The following is a 25,054-nucleotide window of genomic DNA, read 5'->3' on the forward strand; positions in this document are numbered from 1 at the left end:
CAGTCCGCAGCCAGTGAGGCCACAATGAGCCAATACCAAATGGAGACTATTACTGTGCCTCTCATAGTCTCAGCGTCAACTCCCTTCACTCACTCTCTTTGTTTCTAAGCTTTCTGTTTGTTTGCACAACAAAAACAATTTTAATGTCTTTATCTGTACAGCTCCTTTAAAACATAAAATTCAGTATTATAATGCATTACATGAAATGCAAATAAATAAAATAAAGATCTAATACGGAATATCATCTGTCTGAAACTGTAATGTATAAAGATGCTAAACAATTTATAGCTTTAAGAGCAAATAAAATGTTTTATACTTCTTTTTTTTAAAATTCTTTAAAATTAACTTTAAAAGCCATGCAATCATACCTGCGCAATCATGCCAGTGCAATTATGCAAGAACAGGTGTAATGTCTTCCCTTCTACTGTTATAACTTAGCTGCAGTTGCTTTGTTTTTGCAAGCTGGGGGTTATTAATAATTGTTTAGGTAATTCAGTCAGTGAGGCATCACTGTAGTCTAAGTATTATAGGAAAGTTAACATTCATTCACTTCATTATACTAGGAATGCAGACGGAATGCAGACGAGCAGCTGATATATATCATTATATTCATTTTGTGCTACAGACATACAGGATTTAGTTGCGTTTGATCTCCATAACTATATACTGATACATTATTCATACTCATAATCAATACCATGATAAATTTTAGTAAAATATATTATTCATATTCAGCTTCTTGCTTTGCATATTGTGACCAGCTCTAAAACCTCAGCGACATGCATTATGAACATTATATTTATTTGGAAGCTTTCCAAAAATACAAACCTTCATTTTCTAAAATCTTTCCCATTTGCTAAAATCTTACCCAGTCCTTAGACAGTATTGAGACATATTTTTAAGGATAATTACTAACAACAGCTTTGAATACTTCTATAAAGAGTTTCCTTTTCTTGTCTTTCTTCTTTTTATTTTATGGCAGCCCCATGCCACAACACACCCCTCCATGCCATCCCATACCATGCAGTGCTAGCCTACACTACCCCATGCCACCTCACACCCCCTACCCCACACCACCCCACACCACCTCCTTTATTGTGTAGTGATACTGTAATGCTACACATGTGGGCTGGCGTGTCAACTCGCCAGGACCAAGTCAGGGCAGAATCGCCAGGACAGAGTCAAAGCAGAATTGCCTGGACCGAGTCAGGGCAGAATTGCCAGGACTGAGGCATTGCAGAATCACCAGGACCGAGTCAGAGCAGAATCGCTTGGAGTCGGAGCAAACAAGTTCAGAGATGGAATCTATACAGGGTGGGGAGCTCTGGGTTTGGTTAGACAATAAAATCACACTTACTGTGGTAGCTGGCAGGAACCTGAATCTATCTGAGTAGCTTTTACATCAGTCATCCATGTGGATAGAAAACAGACTGAAATTCTGTCAACAGGCAGCAGTAATTGGAGTTATGTATAGAAAGTGTTGCAAGTATTGTGGATAGAGTTGCAAGGAGAATGCTAGTTGTCATATCCCAAAGGAACGTTTAGGGACACACGAGCAAAAAATCAATATGCCTACTGAAACATTTAAAATGAACATATTCCTTAAAGCACTTCATCAATTAATAATTGTATTATTTCCTAAATGGCCTCAAATTTCTTGTGTTGTCCAGGCGTGCTTGTCTCATTTGCTTTGGCCATTGTGGCTTTGGTGGTGTAGTAAATTGATGATATTTGAGTGTGAATGATCCAAACTTTGAGCTTTCCTATAATTTGAGAATTCCTATAATGGGAGTGTTCTTACATCTCATTATTTAGCAATGCAGGTTTCTCTCTCTCTCTCTTTCTCTCTCTCTCTAACACACACACAAACTTTGGTGCACAGTAACATATGAAAGTAAAATACCTCCTTTACAGCAAAGAAGCATCCCATGTACTTTGTGCTGCTCAGTTAAAAGTGAAGATTTTGCTGTGTCAAATTCTTTATTTCTTTTTTTTCATTTTTTTTGTAATGGTTCTTTATTTTTGCCTTTTCTGGCACGGGATCCTACTGAGAGATTCAAAACCAGTGCTACTCGAATTAATGTACTATCCTGAACACTACAACCCTATTTCATTTTTTGTGTTTATGCCAAAAACCTGCCTTTCATGTTCAACAGTCAGAGTGTGATGTCTGCTTTCAAGGGAATTTGTCAGAAATTGTGTTCACAGGGAGTCCACTGGGGTGAGAGGTCCAGAATTGTACTTCCCCATGGCTGAGCACTTTGAAAGTGATAGGAATATGGGACCTGAATGACTGATTACTTTGAAAGTCACCTTTGATGTTGTAGTTTAAGAAAGAGGACCCAGAGGTTGGACCACTGTCAAGTAATCTACAGCAGTGTGCCATGAGACTAGAGAAGGAACCTTGACCTTTGATTGATTTCTATAAGAAATTACGCGTACAAATATTGAAGGCACTTGGATTCCACATGAGTCAAGAGATTTCTAGAAGATGTTTCTGATCTGATTTATGAACTTCTTGCCTCTTGGCGAGACTTCAAGCCATCTCTTGTCTTTCATAGCCAATATTACAGTATATTAACCCTGTCTCCTATTACAGTCCTGCACTTCTAGAGGATTATGCAGACCTCCCCTTTAAAACTTCATTTACATACCATCCTTAGTTACTTTTGTATTTATATACTCTGTATATAACATCTTAAGCATTATTGTAAAAATATTATTCAAGAAATGCATCAAATCTAGACAGGCTTTCCTCTTGTCTCAAATGTATCCAATCAGTCAAGACATGTTTGGTGTCAAATGTTTGCTTATTTAGTTTATCACTGCAGCTATTAGCATCATCAGCATAACTAGGTTTGAGGTAGGTGGAATGTTTGTGTATATTTGCACCCCCACTCCAACATTCCTCTAGGATTAGGTTGTCAAGCTACTACAATACAGAAATGTGTTAAGTTTATTTATTAAGGCCTTTAATCTGGGTCCTTGTTATCGACTCCAACTATGATGCAATCTGGCTTCGCTTCCAAGTGGCATGCAAGTAAACATGCCACTAACAAGCGAGGCCCCTCCCTTCTAATGGCTCCAGCCCAGTGCCTCCATCGACTAGCAGTGGTAGCAGAGGTGAAGAAAGCAGAACGAGAGCGAAAGAGAAAGCGGACGAGTGATGCTGGAATGTGGGAAGGAGCGAGGCCCCGCTGGCAGAAATTGGGTCTTGTTTGCTCAGCAAACCTCACAGTCCTATGCATGGTCGTCGAGGGGGAAATGCCCACATTGTTGAGGCAGGGGACCCTGGTTACAGGGGAGCGAGGGCCCCCCGGTAGGCAGGTTTGGAGAAACAACAGGATGAAGGTCAGCTAATATTGCGGTTAATTCCTCTTCCCAGTCTCCATGACTCCCAGCGGGGGTTTATTTGAAGATCCCAGACGTCAAAGTCACTGAGCACTTTGTTCAGCCAGTGAGCGCTACAAGTCAGTGCCAATCCTCAGGGATATTAATGTATTGGGATGAAACAGGGCCGACAGGGATGCTAGAGAAAGGACGGAAATTTCCAGACTCTCACCACACCATTGTGTTTCTCTCTGCACTTGCTCTTCTGCCTTTCTGTTTTATCTTCCCCTAGGACTAATAATCTGTACTCATGCTACATTTTAACCACAAGGGCACGTGAAATGTATTTGCTCGATGTAGTAAAATCAAAGATTAACCTTTGTCTTTAATTATGTTGTGTGTTTTCCTCACAGCACTACAAAGTAGGAAATTTAACCTCAGTATTCCTTTCTGATGGCTTCATTGTTTTCCAGTTGAAATGATGTCCCTCTTGTTTTACCTCAAAAATGATTTTCCCTTCCTGATCCCCACCCATCAGTGAAGGCTATGAGTTTCTGTGTGAAGTGCAAAGAGCAACAAGTCCTTAAGAGTGGATCCCGAGAACAGAATTTCACCTCACACAGAGTAAATGGGATTTAAGACACATTATCAAACTGTCTTAGCCTTTGTTTATTTTCAGCCTCAGAATATTGCTAACAGGGAAATGGGTGAGAGATATAATCCACAAACCCTCCCGTGAAGTGTCTTAACCCTGCATGGAAATGTTAATGAGGTGAAAGAAAGAGAGCCCAGACTTGCATTCCTTTCGGAGTGCTGAGGAGTCTCGGTCGCTCTTGTGCAAGAGAGAGGCATCTTTGTAGCCCTGTCTTGTGAGCAAGAAATTAGTGCTAAAAAGAGAGAAAGAAAAGGAGAGGCAATGAGTGAAAGGAGGAGGAGAAAAGAACAAGAGGGAGAAGGTGTCGTGTGTTTAATGATCTGGGTTTTGTTTATGTGTGTGTGTTAGGATGAAGATCTTGATAGTGAGCACATCTTTTAATCCAGATGTGAATTAGACTTCAATAAGGCATGAGGCATTGATCTTCAGTCATCCAATCAGATGTCTGCAACAGGTCTTGGACACTTTGAGTTTGGGATGACTGCAAAAAGTACATACTGTATGTGTACATTTATTTTGTTTCCAAATTATAGATCAGTTAAAGATGATATTTCCATGACCACTGGTAATAACACCAGTAGACGTAGATTAAAAAGGTAATAAATTACCAAAAGAAAGTAGCAATTTTGACCAGCATGATTTGGGATCCACATAGCTGAGAATATAAAACTGTGCCCGACTACTTCCAGATCTCTACTGTGTTGCACAAAAGTGTGGCATCCGCATCATTACATGATAGAGAGATAGAGATTTTTAAAAATGAAACAAGCAACCCTGGTCAGTAGAAATTGTTACCGAAGGGTGCATTGATATAGATGATCACACCAGTGAGAATTTTCCAGAAAAGAAAAAAACTAATGACTAGACTAAAAAACAAACAAGCATTTTTCATTTTTGAGATATGTTCAGTTTGGAAATCATAAACCTCTTTGGGACTCCCCATAGCCCATTAGCATTATTTGAGCAGAGTATGGTGCACCACATCAGTGTTTCAGCATGCAAGCCTCACTGGCCACAGTTCACCCACAGCTTTCAATATGCAACATATAAACAACACAATACATACAACACATACAACAGGCAAAGTAAACAGATACTGAGATAATCAAGGTTTCCCACTTTTTGGCAGAATGTGAAAATGTCTGATGCAGCCTTTCAAGGTTTCCCTTGGCAAGTGCCTTTTAACAAATGCAGCGGCTCGGGTGAGAGAACAACAAGCAGCGCTGTTCTCATGAAAATCAGCAGCTCGGGGGCAAACAAAATGGCAAACGGTGATGGCGGGAGTTTGATTTACAGAGGGTTAATACTGCAGTCGAGGGGCCCGAGAGTCTGGAACATTGAAAAGGATCTCAGTGCCATATAGCACTGAAAGAGAGAGAGAGAGAGAGAGAGTTTGGAGAGTAACAGTGGGAGAAAGAGATCCTCTCGAACATGCAGCACACAAAACCCAGTTTTTGGCTCGTCCATCTTATCAGAATGAAAGTGATCAAATTAGCACTAGAGGCTAGGCTTTAAGAAGTTAAATGAAGTCTCTCATAGAGTCACTTCCCACCAAGGCATAGGGTGAGAAAGCAAGAGAGGAGCTCTCAGGGTCAATTAACAGTCTCCTTGGGTAGCTAAAGGGGGAAGGAGGGGTGAAACTTTGAGAGGTTCTCAACGACGAGCTGGAACACAGTCACCAGGGATCTTCTCACCAGAAGCAGAGCCTGGCAGCCAAGTCAAGGGACCCATCATGGGTGCCCATAGTGGTGTGAAACTCAAGTGGTGCTGCATTTTGGTTTTTAAGACTGAGAATGATGTCAGTTGGGTCTAGCACAGAGATGGCTTTCAGAAGTAAATTGGTTAAGGAGAATGCAGAGACATTAATTTCATACACTACACTAAATTTATTGCAGTTTACTGAAGATTCTATATAGCAAAATATCAGCTGGCTGGAAAGTTAATGTTTGCTTATAATAATACAGAGCGAGAATTATCATGGTAGATATCTTGGATGTTTACTATTTACTAATAGTGTCAAGTTCTTGAATTCTTTGGCCTGTTCATAGGTTCACTGAGGGCACACACACACACACACACACACACACACACACACACACACACACACACACACACACACACACACACACACACACACACACACACACACATGCACGCACACAACCGGAAAGTGTTTTAGGAGTTGCCTGATGCCTGTTAACAGAAACACAATAGTGGGGGTGTGTTTGGAATAAATGTTTTCAGAATGGGCTAGTGTGTGATTGTCTATGAAAACCTGTGTCAGTGCTTAAGTATGTGTACCCTTGAAGTGCAACCCCTTCTAAAGTAAGCTTTGCTCAGAGCTTTGAAAGGTGTATGGGCATCCAACACTTTCCTTATATTTACATGACCAAAGGTCTCATGGATCTCATCAAGGTTTACCTGCTTTGCTATCAGCTAAGAATTCCATTCCACATATACAGTTTCAGAATGGAAATGTGTTTTGGAGGAACACAGCTCGGTTTCCAGAGGTGCTAGGCACAGACGAAACATTGCAGGGACACGGCTAACTCATCATGGGATATTTATCCTGGTTCTGCACTTCATATAACTGGCTGTTGGAGTTTACATGGCCTGGGTTGAACATTGCGAGAGATCTGCGTCTCTAGGATGCTTGCCAGCGCTGTGTCTCTCAATCAAGTTTGTGGTCAGTGTTAGCACCTCACTTACATGTCACAGACTTACGGACCAGTCCAAAACCACACAACCTTGCGCTTCACGCACTACGCTGGATACATTTCGTTTTATAGAGGCGTCTGGAGCCAAAGTAAATGGTGGCGTGGCAGAGCCCGATCGGCTGTTCTGCTTTGTTAAAAAAAAGAAGCCTGCAGTTTTTTTGCAAGTGACATTTATGGTTCACACTAACCCTTCACTGTGTCTTTAACAAGTCTCCCACACACATACTTGGCACCTGGGGTGAAGTTTAACTTGGCCAGAGGGATGAATCTTTGGAGTAATTAATTCTATTTCTTTTTGTTACTTTCTACATAAATTCTGTTGCACACCGGTTAGAGATTGGAGGACAGCGATATTTAGTCGGCAAGGTTTAACTGCAATGCTTAGTGTTTCTGTATATATTCTTAGCAAGAGAGCTATATTTTGGCTAAATGGTTCAGTTCAGCTCGCCCATGCCATTTCAAACCAAAACAATGAACACTTACCCAAAGGTATTCACTGATTTGAAATGCTAATAATCATATTTCAAAGTATCTAAAGGAAGTTACCATGGCAATATCATTATTCACTAAAGTGTAATTAGTTACAGTAATTTTTCATCATTTCACCACAAATTAACAGGTGGGTTTACAGGAGTTTATTGAAAACAATCTTCAAATTTTCACTATCTGCATGTTCAATGGTTACAACTTGTTTTCAACATCTGATCATCTCACAGACCATATCCAGAGATGGAAATGATAGCAACAATAATAAAAACAAAGACATGTAATTTCAGATATCATTAAATATTTTCATTTTATGTGGACCATTATATATTAGTATGCATTACAAGACAAAACACAGCTTTTTGCAAAGGATACAGCTAAACGTCATTTACAGATGGAACATGAACGATGGCTAGGTTTTTATTCAAAACCTGTTTGGCAGAATCATTCTCCAAATACCTGGAGAACAGGTCTTAACATCCATGCTGGGTCAGAATGCTTCTAAATAAAGATTTGTTTTCACGCATCCATTTATGTGTGCATTCATATTTAGTCAATGTCACAGTTCATAGCTTGACAGTGATTTGAGTGTCAAAAATCTTTTTGTTTTTGTATATATATAAGAGATGATAAGAAAGAGAGAGAGACATACAAAAAGAGAGAGGAGAGAGAGAAATAATATGACTAGATCTAAAATCCATTGCATTGTGTGTGAGAGAGAGGGAGAGAGTGAGAGGGAGGGATAGACAGAGAATGAATCAGTCCATTAATCAAAAAATGTTTGTATGTGTATGTGTTAAAACATTCCATTCTCATAGCACAGATACTGTACAAATTCCTCTCCATTTGATCAATTAATGTACACAAGCGAACAAACAAACAAAAAGACCTAACAGTCTTAATCTTCTGTCCAAACAGGGTTGATGGAACTAAACACTCTGGTTAATAACATGAATATAACCTAATTTATGTCATACAAAAAACTATACAACTATACAAATAACAATGGAACAATATCTTCCACAAAGTACCAAGCAAATTATAGGCCCACGCTTTATTACATTGTCATGGTCTTCAATAATGTAAATTTATTTTCCTTAAGACTGTTTTCTATTTAAGGCTTTCAAAAAAAATTCCATCTTTATATAGTGTCCCAACCATTACTGCATGATGGCTTATGAATGACTACAAAATAAACAGTTAAACAAACCTGCACAAGTTAAAGTGGTTGAGGTTTGGGCTAAAAATAATATCAGTGAGCTTCTCCCCACACCATGACATATGGAGGAAACAAAATCATCCCTTAAAATTGCCCACAAATTGGGAATCTTTATGAGATCTGATCAGTACTTCAACATGATTACTGTGAAGCTCAGGCTGGCCATTCCACACATTTTTTTTTCTTCTTTTCGGTCAAGGAGGATACATTTTCTGGCCTTTAGGATTTTCAAATGGATTTAACAAAATGTTAATTATAAGTGTTCAGGAAACATAAGCTACCATACCTCCATGTGTCATGCAAAGTGTACCTTGAAAGTGAGCCTGAATTTCTAAACTTAACTTATGAAAGTTTAATCACTATCAAGGATCATTAAGTGGTTAAAGATTACGCTTTATGTCTTTAATAGACTCACACTATGGTAATCTAAGGTCAAATATGCTATACTGTACATTGCAAATAACATTAAAAAAAAAGAACATTCAACTTACATGAGTAGTGGTTCATGCTGATTTAAAACATTATGTAATGAAACATGATATCACGTTTCCTTGGAACACTTCAAATAGCTGAAAACACTGAGAATCTGAATTGAGGTATTGCCCATAATTCTTTACTTAAAAGTGTGGTTTTAGAGTGTGTTAGTTTACTCTTTGAACTTATCTTGTAGATAACAGCTTAAACATGATCAACATACAGTAACTCCTATAAAATAACTTTAGCTTTGTCATAACTAGTCCAAGCAAATGTCAGCATCTCAAAAGAAGAAGAGAAAACTCTGTAAATCACAATACTTGTCTTATAAGACAAAATATAGTCCAGAAAAGCGTATGTGACACAGTGGCTAACCTTGTTTTTATGTTCTGTAAAAAAGGGCTTGGGCAATTGAGAGGGTATAAAAAGAAATAATGTGAGAGACACCAAAACCGAGCATTTGAAAATGACTTTACACTGTATACGTAACATTAGGTGCAAACTCTGCAAAATCCACAACATGAAATATGAGACAAAAAAAATCAGAGGAAAACAAAAACAAAAGACAACTGAGGACAAAGCTGCAAAACTGGGCTTTCTTCACAACAGTTCCTATGAAAGGCTACCGACATCTGTCTGCTTAGCAGCGCTCTGCTCATACATCCCTCTGGCACCCCTCCACCCCTGCCCCCACCAGGTTCCTCTGCCCCTCTCTGGCCCTCTACAGCTCCCTCTAGCACTTGCCCCTCTTGTCGCGCTGCTGGAACTTGCGGAGCCTGCGGGCCCACAGGTCTTTCCAGGGGATGAGCAGGCTGCCCTTGTCGGCCACCACGCCGCTCTGGCCGCGTGTGTCACCCTCGTCTGAGCCTAGGAGCAAATACTTGCGGCCAGGCTTGATCTTGGGGCACTTGCAGGCCACGTCCTTGGCGCGCAGCCACAGCAGCTGCTCGCCACGGCGGATGCGGTGCTCGCCTTGCTTGTAGACAGAAATGATGTTGATGGTGAACTTCCACCACTCTCCCGCCTTGTCACCCTTCAGCACATGAACCTGGACAGCTGGAGAGAGGTATACACGCTCAGTGGTTATGAGACAACACCGCCCTTCTGCTGATTTTTGAAACTAAATCTAATTGCACTAGAACACCTCAACCTTTTCTAAACTTTCACAAAAAGTCCATTTAAAATGACAAAAGCAGGACTTGCAGTGATTGTTTTGGTTAGAACATTTAAAGACATTGCTATTTTCAAAGGATTTTGAATTACTTCTTTGGACTATCTTTAATCCATACTTTGCGTAGTCTACGATTTAATCCCAGCAGAAGAGTGGAGCTTCATGTGATTATAAATGTGCTACATTCAATTATAAATGATGAGAAAAAACTTTAAGAAAGAACTTTAAAAAGGTACAAGTTGCAAATGATGGACCAATCCATTAATGATGTTGCTTCTTTATTTACTGTTGGAATGGGCTTTATAGCTGCTAATGCAATAAGTCTGAACAATGAGTAAATTGAGAAGATGGAAGCTGTATTAGAGAGGGACAGTATCTGCACTAACACAATTCTGAAATGAGCTCAAGGTCTGGATGATAGTGTTAGAATTTGTGAGTTAAGATTTCTGACCCCTGCCCATATTTCTCTTTTTTCCAAAGAGCTTAGGAAAAAGATTATTCTCGTTGGTGTTTTTTGGATGCAGTTTTTATCATGACAAATATGTGATGCACAATTTTATGAAATTTTGTAAACTGCCTGTTGCCATGTGCATTCTGCTTATTACTGCATGTTTCAAAATGGTTGACTTGCTCATTTTCACAGCCTCTCCCCTTCCTCTCTCCTCTTGCCTGACCCTTGACCCTTCCTCCTTGTTCTGGCCTGCATGCTCCATATTACAGCAACAGTTGCCATAGCACGCACAGCCAATGCATGCGCACAGCGAGTGCTTGCACGACCCCTCCCCTCCCCTCCCCCGACAGGGCCTGCTGCAATGGCTGTAGTCCGTGAGGCCTTAGCAACTTTCCTCTCCATCCAAAGTCAGAAAAAGGTGGAGGTGGAGGTGGAGGCTCGACTTACAACTGCTGAAGGACAAAACACAGTGTGGTAAAAACACAGAAGGATAGAACTCTGAAGTGTGACAGAGGTGGAATAGGAAGCAGGCAGGCAGAAACTTTGCCGCAACCTCGTAATAGTCGCAAAAGTCAAATAAATGACTTAATGTGTAGAAAATACCTCTTTTTCTATGAGGCAGGCAGGGCCTGATGGTGTGGGGCTAGTCTAGCGTCACATCATTCTACACACACATGCCAAGCTTGTGAGCTAATCTGTGCTCAAGATGAAGTGGTTTGGTGGGGAATGTTCTAGAAAGGCCCAGAGGGGGCCTACCTAAGAGTCCCTATTTTGTAATTAGAGGGAATTGACCCAGTTTGGAAATGAGAGCATGCCTTTGGCTGCGCAGTGCACAAATGCACAGAAAATGTTAATAAACTCAAACGAGTATACACACATACAGCGACAGTGACCCACCTGTTAACCAGAGTTGAATCATGTTTAAGAAATACGCCATTCGAGGTATTATGTAAAACTGACTGGGGAAGTGCTCTATTTCCCTTCTCTTTTCCCCCCGTTTGTTGAATGTGAGCACTCTTTAGTGACGGGGCCATGAATCGCCCCCTAGAACAGAGTGGAATGTCCCGGCTGGGCAGCGGGGGGCCTGCTGTGAGCAAATTGCACCCAATTTGAGAGAAGAAAAGAGAAGTGTTGGTGTGAGGAGAGCGCACTCCCACGAGCTCTCCATTCATCCCCACTGGTTCTCTGGGCCGGAGCCCGTTCTTCGGGCCAAAGAGAGGGAGATAAAAAGAACACAGGCGAGTGTGGAGGGGCTGGGGAGGGTGGTCTCGGAGGGGAGGCTGCTATTTATCTTCCCAGCCACAGAGAGGCTTCCAGAAGAATCCTGGAAGTGTTCCGAGCTCATCGGCTCGCCGAATCCATGGGCTCCCAGTGCCTGGTCCAAGAGCAGCGTGAGAATCTGCTGCCGGAGTCTCATTCTTGTCTCGCTCTCGTCTCATTCTCGTCTTACCCTTGTCACGTTGTCTCATATGGCAGGAGCCAGCAATGAGCCATTTATGAGCTCACAGGGTGCAAAAAAGCTCCAAGCACACCGCCATCACATTGTGTGGTGGCGAGACTCTGAGACGGCACAGGCTCGGCGATTCCAGGCCAGCATGGCTGTGTACCAAAACACGATTACATCACAGTGAATAAGGAACATGGAGAGAATGGAACAGATCCTCGATCCACAGCCCCAGAGAACAGGCTACACCAGGACCAGTTTAGACATTGAAACTGGAGAAAGACAAACAGAGGCAAAGAGAGCTCAGCCAGCTGGAAGCTGGGAGAGGAAGAGAAAGGGCGATGGATGAGTAGATAGGGAGCAGGCTGAGGAGCGATGCAGGGCCCCACAGCCCTGCCTGCTGCGACTCTTCTGTGTCTTTGGGCAATGCGCTGGGGCGTGTCCCACGCGCTCTACACAAGCCAGCCTAATCGAATTAGTGCGCCTGATTAGCGGCCTGAAGCTCACGCTCCCGCCCCCTGCTGTGACACCCTATGCCCTGGCGCATATCACCACGCTGAGTACTGGCCTCGCTGCGAATGTGTGTGGCACGGCTCGGCCCCTGGGTACTCTCACACACTTGCACGCACACTCACTCACACACACACACACTCAAACACTCACTCACACACACACACACACACACGTGCATAATGCTTTGATTCGTGGTAGCTCTCCCAGTTCTGGGACTAGGGATTGCAGTTTCATAATTCACCCTTTTATTCTTGATCACTCCATAGAGATAGAGAAGAAAAGAGGATAAATGGAATATTTCTTCCTCTCACTTCTTTTATTTACATCAGAGATTTAGTGACTTATATGCATTAGAGGCAAAGTGTTGAGAAGGAGGTACCTCTTTCCATGATCCTTGGACACCCACTGAAGACACACACACACACGCGCGCACGCGTGCACACACACAGTGAAACACAGGGGTGTGCAAATATCCAGTCACACAAAGTGTTACGAGCAAAACTCTTGGATTTAGATGTAGTCAAGCCGAGGTAAGAAAAACCCAGCCATCCTTTAAGAACCTTCTAGAACAAACGAAAGAACTGACATCTGTCTTTAAACACAAATGAATTTTGAAAAAAAAAGAAGAATAATGGCAGAAATAATTTTCAAGTTCTTTATAATATCTCTGAATGCATTAAAAAATGAATTATGCGGAGGAGTATCACAACTGGAGTTTTTCTCGTGAGTTGTTTCAGAAGGATCACATGCTCTCCCTCTCCTTTTATTACCCAATGAATGAGGAAAACAGAAGAGTCCCCATACTTCCACGCTTATTTGGATGCATTTGAAAGCGATTGTGACTTTCTCCTCCCCTGTTCTGACTGATGAATTGCCAGGCCTCTTGGGGTGGCTGACAGTGCTGTATATGAACACCATGGCCCATTTGCTGCATGCAATGCATCTCCAAAATCAGCCAGCTGCCCGCAGCGGACCAGAGGAGCTGTGGTGAGCTTCCTTACTTTGTCGTGTTGCTTCATGTTGGGTCAGAAACAGCTTCAGTAAGTGTCAGGGAGAAAAGCAATACTTTGTCAATCTTACTATGAATATGGAGAGAAACTTAAAAATAGAAATTAAGAAAAGCAAATGTGTTAAAAAGAAGAAAAATGCTAACCAAAAACAATGGGCCTACCTTATTGCTATTGGATGAAATGTTTTAAGACATGCAATGAGGAGCTCTAAAATGTATAGCAGCCAGTCAGCCAGCCAAAGCTTTCCTCTAAAAGACTGGCAAGGTTTCTCAGACACTGTATGAGATGATACATTGATGTATGGTTCAGGCCAAAACTTGGAAATGAGCTTTTATTGTTTAGTAAGAGGGAACTTCAGGAGGGCTCAGGCTCGCTTTCTTTTTCTCTCATGCAGACACATATACACACACACAGCCAAGCACACAGCCGCACACACACACACACACACACACACACACACACACACACACACGCACACACACACAAACACGAATCTGTAACCAGAGCCATACTGAGCGCTGAAGCTAGTGAAGATACTTTATTGCTCTTTCTCATGCTCTCTCTCACTCTTAGACTCTCTCACTCTCTCATGCTCTCTCACTCTCAGACTCTCTCTCTCGCTCTCACCTGCTCTCTCACTCTCTCTCAGACTCTCTCAGTCTCTCTCTCTCTCTGGCTTTGTCTGAAGGAAGCTGTGCTGTGGTCAGAGACACAAGCCTGGCTCACACTGTGTCTCCTCCTGAATATCAACATAATAAATGGCTCCCTCATGGTGGCTGTAACAGAAGAGATGCAACAGAACTTTATAGCTCTGGCTCAACTTGATGACAAGACCTATAGACAACCATTGATGGCTGTTAACAGATCTCTGTGCCTCTCTCTCTCTACCACCTCACTCACTTATTTTTGGTGGGTGCACTTTCAGCTGATAGGAATAATCCGATGTCTCTAATTTTCTGCCCACTGGAAATATGGCCAGGAAATCTTTGAGAAACCAAGGCATACGGAGAGATAGTTGCAGGGTGATTTTAAATGACTTGTTTAAAGTAATAAGTAATAAGACATTAAAATGTATATAGTGCTACTGATATACCATATGTATGGGTATGATAATGTATGAATAGATGCACTCTGGATAGCCTTTGTGAATGTGCTATGTATTTACAATATGAAGCATATGTTTATGTGTGTTCTCTCTCTTTCTGTCTCTCCTCCTTATTTCGCTCTTTCTCCTAGAAGTACTCATAACCCTCTTAACACCCCGTATCTCAATGCATTTTACAGATAGCTGAAGCGTTACATTATGATGTCGAATATTATCTCCACGCCCTGTTTTTCCTGTCCTGTGCACAGCTTTAGGAATATAAAAAATTGACAGCACATATTATGCCTATTCACCCAGCGATTTTAATTGTAATACATTGCCTTGGCATTCGTGAGGTATCTTTGTACTTTCTAGTGTGGCAGATTTGCATCTGCCATGATAGTTTGAAGGACAGAGATCTGATGGTGCAATGCCATTTTTTTGTGGCACTTCTAAATCCTTCAACTTCTATCCACACATATACGAGCACTGGTGCTCATAACCTCCCTGCAGATCTGGGACTTCAACAGGAACCAGCTGTTCCCTTTGTCCTCTGCAGGCTGGATCTGAGCATGGGCATCAGCACAGTCATGCTGGGCTGCAAGCTTTGATGCTATAACTTTAACCCAGATCCCATGAATAAACCATCAGCTCTATAAAGGAGGGAGAGACAGAGAGAGAGAGAGAGAGAGAGAGAGAGAGAGAGAGAGACAGACAGACAGACAGACAGACACACACACACACACAGACTGACAGAGATTTGCTGTTGATTTCAAGATTTCTGGTCCAGCCATCACAGGGTGACTGGCTGAATATTTTTATATCAATTTCTCTGTTTAAAAATATTTTAGCACAGCATTTTGTTCTCCCATTTGCATAAATAAGTGCTTTTGCAATGATTTGACCCTTGATTTCAGTGCCATCCCCATCTACGGGGAGGTCCTGGAGCAGCCGTGACGCTCACCCAGCCGGAGATCAGACATATGTAAAGTGTGACTCACTCACCAAAGTCTTTCTTGCAGTACTTTTTCATGGTGACCTTAAGTTTGCCCTTAGTGACCTTGCAGTGGGAATCACAGTCTGTGGAAGGAAAGGCACAGAGAAAACAGGTCAGGTGGAGGTTTCTGACAGAAGAAGAGCTCCATGGATATGTTTTATGGAACAACGTGTGTTTCAGATCATTTTTATGGGACTCCTCATGTGTCAAAACAACGTCCTAGGGGTTGGATCCAGCTTGCAACTTGCGAGGCATTTGGATTCAGTCTTGCAAAACCACAGAAGCCTGCCAAACTGTCATGGCAAATTCATAAAGTCCATGTACTTTATAAGCTGTGAATATTGCTTTATTTCCTCTCCACCAGCTCTGAACCCCCATTTTGCTTACACACAACTGTACAGAGCTGTAATATGTTATGGGATTCAATGGCCAGACAACGTCTAGTGTGGCACAGTCCCCTGCCTCCCATCAGACACCAAACACCCTTCCCGTGAAAGTGCCCCCATAGATCAGACTAAGGCTTAAACTCAACTATTGTCAGGTCCTCTCTCACCCTTATTATCCAGGCCAGCCTCTCCATTCCCCCCTGCTATGTCCCAGACCCGACATTAACCATGTCAACTCTGGGGGCTAAAGGGGTCATTTCAACTGAAAAGAAGGCCACTGAGAGGGGGTGGGAAGCACGGCCGAGAGTTCTCCTCACCGAACCCTTCACTTAATTCAAATCAACTGAATTAAATTAAGCCACACTCCATTCACCTACTGAGTGTAGCTTACACACAGTCTGACAGAGTAGATCCTGGTCTAAACGGAGCTCACTGTGTATCAGCTCACTGTCACAGAGTCTGGCCTCTATGATTCATAGCTCCTGTGCATGACGCATCCGTCCTGTGCTCCAGAATGTGCCAGAACACCTCTGTGATGGCCTCCGTTGCCACGCTGGGCTGATGCCAGGCACCTTTTGGATGGAGGCCGGACTCAAATGAGGCCAGACTCGGCAGGAAAGCAGCCTGGTTCCTCTGACGTCTCTCTCTCCCGGCTGACACAAATTGGAACCAGAAAGCCTCCTGGTGTGGCTACCTCACAGAGCGGTAATAACGTGGAGGTTTCTCATTTTTGGGGGTGGGGGTTGGGACAGAGGTGGGACGGTGGTGGAGGGAGGAGGAGTGAGCTAGAGAGATGGGAGAGAGGGGACCTTTCAGCTTTTGCTTGAATATGGACAAACTTCATTATTTTCTCCAGGGCTCTGTTCAGCCCTCCCTTTTCACGGCCCTTTCTATTCCGTGTGAATGAGGTTGCCCAGGCAATAGCGGAGCGGGAAAAAAACGCCATCCCGAAAAGAAGTTTGAAGGGGGAGGAAGAGGGGGTGTTAGGGTTAGGGGATGGAGTGGGGAGTGGGAAGTGGGAAGACAGTGAGAAATAAAGAATAAAAAATAGAAGGAGAAAGAGAGAGAGAGAACGAAAGAGCAAGTGTGAGGTAGTGAGTGTGTGTATATATATATATATAAAAAAAAAATTCTAGCAAGATGTCTGCTCATGGGTGGAAGTAGAAAAAAACGTGGCCAGCAGGAATCAGGCAGGGGTTGGGGGCTGGGTTAAGAAAGGAGGAGTATGCAACGGACAAGGACAAAAATACTAAAGTAAATGAATTTGATGAGTCCATATCGGCCACGCCTGATTTCCATGTAAATGTGCTGCAGAAGGATGGGAGGGCTTTGTGTGCCCGCAGGCCCCATCCGCCCCCATCCTGCCTCTCTTTGATACACCCTGGTTGCCATTAGGCCAGGGACATAAAGCCCGCCGCTCCTCATCACATCCCCAGCCCTCATTAACACCCGGCCCCTGCTGGGAGACAAGCGCCCGCTTTGTGGAGCCTCTTGAGTGAGGCCATGCTAGAGTCTGCTGCTCCACCAGGGGACCACACCAGAGGCTGTTTCTCCAACACTACCGCTGCAAAGTCTGAGGGAAGGTTCTTAGACAGTCATCAGTACCAGCACTTTAGGAACTGCAGCTTGTTTTTAGTCCATATTTACTCAACATTCTCTGATTCTTTTTATAAACTATCAAATACTTCAGAGATGGCATCAAAGAGATTTTGCACAAGCAAGCAGCAATTTCCCTCTTCATTCCAATATGGGAGTTTAGGACAGGGAGACACTCTTGGATGTCTCTACCTTTCAGATACATAAGAATTGTTCATTAGCTGTATAAGCAGATCTTTGGTAGAACATCTAATCGCGGTGGTCATTATTTGCCTCCTGTGGAGTTGACACTGACCACACTGCTGAGATAATCAAGTGTGAAAAGGAGCACGACAACACAGGCTCCCAGCTAATTCTTCACAGAGAACAGCGCCATGGAGAAACAATCCCAAGCAAATGAAGCATGTAATCAGATTAAGGTGCCAGCAAGCCTTACGACAACACAGTCTTGGGAATGTGCCCACCAGTCAGAATTTAATAAATGTCAGTAAAATAAAGATTTATCAGACAAGGCATGGAATAGTATCAATGGATCTTATAGGTTACCGTGACAATCTAACATCTTTCAGTAATTTGGATATGAATAGGGTACGAGGCCGTGTTTTATTATGTGTTCAATTTTCCATCATGCAAGAAGAGAGCCATGTACATCTGCTGCTAAGAAGTACTGTATAGAGGGCAAAATAATTTTAATGGCATGCTTCAAATGTAAATGTTGCAGTTGTAGGCTTTAGGCCAAATAAACAAAAGAGAGCTAGGTAAGAAGAAGAGGAGAGTGAAGATAATCAGAAAGATTAATCAAGATTAATCAAAAATGGAGAAACATCAATAGTGATAACTCACCACTGAGACTGGAAATAACCACAGCGTGGTCACTCCAAAATCACTTTGTAATGTCCTGATGTGATTCGTCTCTGTGCCCACAGGACAGACAGTTCACCCAGGAATAATTTGCCCAAAATGTTTTTTTTGGGTTTTTTTTGCAGAAGATAACATTTGGTCTTGTAGTCACGCTTACACTGGGAGGATTATCAGACTTATTAACAGCTTTGTCTCTCACCTGTTGGTTCTTCTGAACTGGTGTATGTAGCAGTGGGAGAAGCAACTGGAATCTCTATAACAAGGGAAACAAAACAGGCACAATTACCAACAAGAAAATTGCTAAACTCTTCTCCTTTTGCTTGAGATTTCCCCTTTCAGGGAAGGGGTAGGAATTAATAAATTGTACCATTTTAAGAACATTATGTATTATAGAAAGTAATGATTAAAGACATGGGGAGTCTCAAGGCCACTTTAATAGACATGTGATTGATCCTTGATGAAAATGCATTTTTGAATTTAATAGCTTTACTGCTTGAAGCCCACCCTTCCTTCTCTGCTGTGTTCTCTGTTGTAAGGTATATGCTTCTGGGGGATCCAGTGCAGTTAAAACTGCACTTGGCAAAATTTCTGATATCGCAAAAATTTAATATCGACCTATTAAACCTAAAACACATTATCTTGCAAAGTATAAGAGAAACTAAATCTGTTCAGTGCAGCCACTGCGGCTCTCTCTCCAGGTCTTATACTAGATTTGTTACCTTCCCACTGAAATGAAGAAAAATCTAAATCCACAGGGTTCACAGGTTTCATTTCACTTTATGGAGCCCCACCAAACATATCAGACTGGTTCTATATCTGAGATAGCTTTGTCTGAAGACCAAATTCATCCATATTGACAACGGAATCCATTATAAAGCAGGGGAATGATCGAAATTAGAGCAAGCAGCCAGGCATTGTGTCGTGCTCCCAGCAATTATCTTATCGAGCGATGCCAGCCAAGGAGGGATGATGGCCAGACCCCCCCCCCCCCCCCAACCCACAGATCTAGCTATACCACAGCCCGCTGTGTGGTCCTCCCGTTTATCACCGTGGAGATGGAATCTGCAGCCTTGTTGATACTGCCAATAAACATATCACCAATCATGGCTTTGGAACAGCCAGTTAGATTCACGGCTTGATGGGCCATCAGCGAGGTGCGGGGCCACGCCAGGCCATGGCGGCCAGCCTCGTAGGCTCTGTTTGCTTTAGTGCAGGTCAAATAGCAAGATGTTCATCCAAGGAAATAATGGATCCAGGGACCAGGGTGTTGGAATGAAAAGAGTGGCACATTCATGAATAGCAAGTGTTTAGGTAAACTTTCTTTAGGGTGATGTCCACAAAGTAGCCATGGGAGTGCCTGAGGGAACACTAATATAGCTCATGTTAGTGGATTCTGATTTAAAGTTTGTTTAAAAGTTGTTTTTTGTGGCAATTCCAAATTAAATTGCACTGAATTTGCCAATTATTAATTTAGATCAAAGTAGATCAATTTAAATATCAGTGGCTTTGGTGGTAAACACCAGTTAGCAACTGTCAAACAATACTGCCTTTAACAAACAATAAAACGACAATATCTTAGCTCTTTTAAAATACCTTATATATAAAGAACTTGTTTCCAGCTTGGTACACTGCTGAGATGTAACACCTGAGAAACATAGCTGAGTACCGTATACTCCACACTTAAAGTCTGTTGACTGCTAAAAGTAGTAAGCCATGGAACCCTCAGCACAGTAGCACATGAATTTATTAAGTTTCCTTTTGTTAATTTATCACTGCTTAATCAGTGTATGTGTGTGAGAATGAGAGAATGAGAAATAGAAAGAGAGAGTGAAAAAGAGAGAGAGACAGAGAGAAGCAGAGAGAGTGATAGAGAAGGGCCTTACTGATGCAGGGGGCGATCGGTGAGCGGCTCTGTTGGTACCCTTTGGCACAGCGGTTGCACGTAATGCCAGACACACCATCCTTGCATGGGCACTGGCCTGTAGTCTGATTGCAGGTCTTACCTGCAGCACCAACTGGGTGGCAGTCACATGCTGGAAAATAAAAGAAGCATATGAGAGGCAGGATGTGTCACAGAAAATAAATTATACCACTGTCACCAAACACAGCTCAGGACAACACATATATGGCCTACTAAGTTCAAGTTCAAAGTTCAAAGAGGTTTTATTGTCATTTCAGCTATATAGAAGTACACAACAAAAATGAGACAATGTTCCTCCAGGACCATGATGCAACACAAAACAACAGTGCAACAGACAACATGCTACACAAGTGCAAATAGTCCAATATAGTGCAAAAATGTCATTAAATAAACATTAAATAAACAATAATAAATACAGGACAGGACAAATACAAAATGAGTAGACAGTGCAATTATTTAGTGCAGTACACAGTACTGGGCATATATAAAGCGAGTTGTGCATAGGAATCAGTGACATGCTACCCTGAACATAGCAGTCACCGGTAGCAGCCAGAACAATTCAGAGTACAGCGCTGGTTTAGTACAGTACTCTAGCAGCAAGTAGGATAATGTGCAAGACTGCAACAGGAGTGCATAGTTTATTTGTGTGAGGTTTGACTTCAGCACTAGTCCGATGCAAAACAATGTGTGAGTGTGTGTATATATGTATGTGTGTATGTAAGTATGTGTGTGTGTGAGTGAGGGTGTGTGTCTGTGTGTGTGTGTGTGTGTGTGTGTGTGTGTGTGTGACTGTGTATAAGCATGTATAAAAGTGCCCATTTTGGAATCGGAATTGGAATTGGAGTTAGTCAGAGTTCAGGAGTCTAATGGCTTCTGGGAAGAAACCTGGAGGTGCGGGACTGGATGCTGCGGTACCTTCTTCCAGATGGCAAAAGGATGAACAGTTCATGTGAGGGGTATGTGGGGTCTTTCACAATGCTGGTGGCTTTCCGGATGCAGCGTGTTAAGTAGATGTTCGTGATGGAGGGAAGAGATACCCCAATGATCTTCTCAGCTGTTCTCACTATTCTCTGGAGGGTCTTGCGGTCAAAGGCGGTGCAGTTCCCAAACCAGGTAATGATGCAGCTGCTCAGGATGCTCTCTACAGTACCCCTGTAGAAGGTAGTGAGGATGCGTGATGGGAGATGGGCTTCCCTCAGCTTCCGAAGGAAGTAAAGACGTTGCTGGGCTCTTTTGGTGATGAAACTAGTGTTCAGGGTCCAGGTGAGGTTCTCTGCTATGTGAACACCAAGAAACTTGATGTTCTTGACGATCTCCACTGAGGAGCTGTTGATGGCAAGCGGGGAGTGATCTCGCCTTGCTCTCCTGAAGTCAACAACCATTTCTTTTGTCTTGTCAACATTCAGATACAGGTTGTTGACCTTACACCAGCTCACCAGTTCTCGCACCTCCTCCCTGTATACTGACTCATTGTCTTTGTTGATGAGACCCACCATGGTCGTGTCATCAGCAAACTTGATGATGTGATTCGAACTGTGCATCGCTGCACAGTCATGAGTCAGCAGTGTGAACAGCAGAGGGCTGGGTACGCTGCCCTGGGGAGCACCAGTACTCAGTGTGGTGGTGTTGGAAGTGCTGCTCTACCAGTCAAGAAATGCAGGATCCAGTTGCAGCCCAGTAAGCTCAACTTTATTGTTTTATCATGTGGAAATATTGGCCAAATATTTTGTCTGGTCAATGAAGAATTAAAAGCATTTTGAATTGAATTACTGGTTGGTACGTTGCTTCACTGTTATTTTAGCAGTAGCAACCTAAGCATTATTTTGAATATTGTGAATGAAGGAGGAAAAGCACAGCCAGAATAAGATGCCTGAATACCCTCATTCTAGTCATGAGCTTACATGCATAACTGCAGATTTCTGTGTTTAAGATCTGTGTCATTTTTCAGCTTTATGGAAATTGTCCTATACTTTTCAAGGCTACATTTGTTGAACCTTAGATATTGTTTAAGTTAATGCAGGTAGATTTGCCCTCTAAGCTGATATCCAGTCTGGAACTTTGTTTGGTTAACCATAACCCATTTTAAGCATTATTCTGGAAGACTTTATGAGCAGTTAAAACATGCACCTGTGAGTATTTGTCTTTGTGTAAGCTTGTCTGGTTAGGGTCTACCCAGAGGTGTGTGTCTGGTGTTTTCCTTGTTTCCTACTTGTGTGTATGAGATGGAAACTCTCCATTGTGTGCCTGAGAGAGAGAGAGAGAGAGAGAGAGAGAGAGAGAGAGAGAGAGAGAGAGAGAGAGAGTGTGTGTGTGTGTGTGTGTGTGTGTGTGTGTGTGTGTGTGTGTGTGTGTGTGTGTGTATTTTTGTGTGAGAACATCTAGTGGTTGCCAATTGTGTATATGCTTGGTCTCTGCCTAATGTATGTGTGTGTGTGTGTGTGTGTGTGTGAGAGAGAGAAAGAGAGAAAGAGAATGTCTGGAGGTTGGTGCATGTGTGACTATGTATGTCTGGTCTTTTCCTAGTACACGTGTGGTACGAGTGTGTATAAGAGTATGAATGTGTGTGCGTACAGGTTGAAACCCTTTGTGCTCTGCTGGAGGGTTATGATCTGCAACATAGGCAGCTCACAGCCTTCTCTGATCGAGTTTCCAACGTAAAGGCTCTTGGCAGGCACGGCCCCTGCAAATAAAGCCTGAATACCGTTCCCATTAACGGGGCAATGCGGCACGCTTCAAAGCTGTTCTGCTTAAGCCGTTAGTCAGGAGGATCGCGCATTAAAAGTGAGAATTTCGTTGCGTGCTCTCTCTGCCAAACGTTTACCATAAAGCTGCATGTTTGAAGTCCCAGCCCAGCTCTCTTCATCATGCCGGTAGGTTTTTATGGAACCCAAGGAGTAATTTGAAAACAGCTTGAAGCGGGCCAGCCTCAGGAACACTGTTGGGTTATTAGTGAGTACTAGGAGACGCTCTTGAGGATCAGAAATCACCCACTGAATTAAACAAGATGATGTAGAAACTTGTTTTTCTGAGACTGTTTGGGTTCATTGTGGAGTCTGAGGGAGCTGTTTGTTAAACATTCCAATGACATGCTTTCTTTTTATTTAGTACTTTTGAAATGTTGAAATGGGTGTGTTGAGTAAAAAGTATTGCACTTTCCATGCTAAATTAAATCCAGTCTGTTAAACAGCATTAGAATATATCTATGAGATCATGAAACATGTATTGCTTTCCAATACTATTGCCTTTCCTATCAAGGACATAAGTTAAGTTTCTCTTAACAACCTTCATGAGTGAAAGCAGAACCTGCATTAACTAATGTAAGATTATTACAAATTACCAAAACAATGGGATGGGACCATGACCTAAACTAAATGAGGGTGGCTTGCTGGAACTAATTTCCAACTCCCTCTGGATAAGACTGAATGTTTTCACAGACAACAGCAGATGTGGGAAGAACCACCACCAATTTGAGCTTTAGACAGTTGCTTTGCACCAACTAAAATGACCCCAGTTCATCATGGTCATAAGTTGTGTGTGTGTGTGTGTGTGTGTGTGTGTGTGTGTGTGTGTGTGTGTGTGTGTGTGTGTGTGTGTGTGTGTGTGTGTGTGTGTGCGTGCGCGTGTGCGTGTGTGTGCGTGTGTGTGCGTGTGTGTGCTTGTAGCTACGCTTATATGAATATATTCCATCCATTGAGTAATTAAAGTGCTTTATGTCCATGCTGGAGAGTGCAGTCATCGGGATAAGTTGGAATTCTATTTTGAGGTGAGGTGTTTTGAACATTTTAATGTGCACTCGACATGGCTGCTTCATATTAGTCACTCTAGAGCAGCTGTGCTTGAGCTGCTGTGTCAGAGCCACCCACCATCCAGCCTACCCACTGCCACTGTAGAGCACTGTTCCCCCTGCAGCTCAGCACAGAGCACTTCAGACATCCGTCCCAAGCAGAAGCACCAATGAATACTAGGAGGGTGGGGGTGGGCAGTGGAGTTTTTGTTCAATATCCATGAAAAAAACACTGGGTAGGTAGTGATGTGTGGCCTATGAGTTCTCATTCGCAAGAAATCCTCTGTGGGTGGACTGAGAGGGAAGAGACAGAACAAAAAAAAATGATGGAGAGAGAATGAGATAGGTGGCAGGTTGAGGTGGAGGTAAGATGGAGAGGAGAGAGAAAGTGCAATGCTGGGGACAAGAAAGAGGCTAGCTGTGAATGAGCATATCTGTGACCAATGACATTCTGTTTACATGCTGCTTGATGAAGGATGAAGTTGTTCATCTGGGAAGTAAAGCAATAAGTTCTCCCTTTAGGTTCTTGAAACTCCCCGGCCTCCATTCCTGTACTTGCGGACATTTTTTGCAGAAAACGGTGGCTGATTTTCTACCCACAAATGCCCCTGGCACCATGGTTTGCCTCCCGTCCAAAATAAGCATGTGTGGATGGTTGACTGACTTGAACAATAAATACGCCAGCCCCCTGACTGACGTTGTGAGGCAAGAGCCTGTCACCTGAGGAACGTGCAGCAAATCAGGCTATTTAGTTTTTCAACCCTTTGGCCCATGGCCAAACAAACAAGCAGTCAGCCCTGGAAGCTGTTGGCACTCCTCCTCCCAACTCCTGGCTATTTGAGAGGTGCATGTTACATTCTTTACATTCATTTTTTTAGAGACAACTGTCCTTCCAAAATTGGATCTTCCTTGTGTGGAAATTAGACATATAACCCTGGAGTGCAGCATAAAATCA

At 42.7% G+C, this 25,054-nt stretch overlaps 1 protein-coding gene across 2 annotated transcripts in view; it reads right to left on the minus strand.

The window, feature by feature from the left end:
* Nucleotides 1–7,322: 7,322 nt before the first annotated feature.
* The window catches only part of ntn1b (netrin 1b), a 43,631-nt gene continuing 25,899 nt past the window's right edge, over nucleotides 7,323–25,054 (minus strand). For both annotated transcript variants that reach the window (XM_035532930.1, XM_035532927.1), the window contains exons 4-7: nucleotides 20,278–20,427; nucleotides 18,594–18,647; nucleotides 15,560–15,634; nucleotides 7,323–9,937 (exon numbers count right to left, since the gene is read on the minus strand). In XM_035532930.1, the coding sequence (XP_035388823.1) occupies nucleotides 9,615–9,937; nucleotides 15,560–15,634; nucleotides 18,594–18,647; nucleotides 20,278–20,427 (602 nt within the window). In that variant the 3' untranslated portion in view covers nucleotides 7,323–9,614. The remainder of the gene's footprint in view (nucleotides 9,938–15,559; nucleotides 15,635–18,593; nucleotides 18,648–20,277; nucleotides 20,428–25,054) is intronic.

The sequence above is a fragment of the Electrophorus electricus genome, chromosome 1, assembly GCF_013358815.1.
Source record: "Electrophorus electricus isolate fEleEle1 chromosome 1, fEleEle1.pri, whole genome shotgun sequence".
Lineage (NCBI taxonomy): Eukaryota > Metazoa > Chordata > Actinopteri > Gymnotiformes > Gymnotidae > Electrophorus > Electrophorus electricus.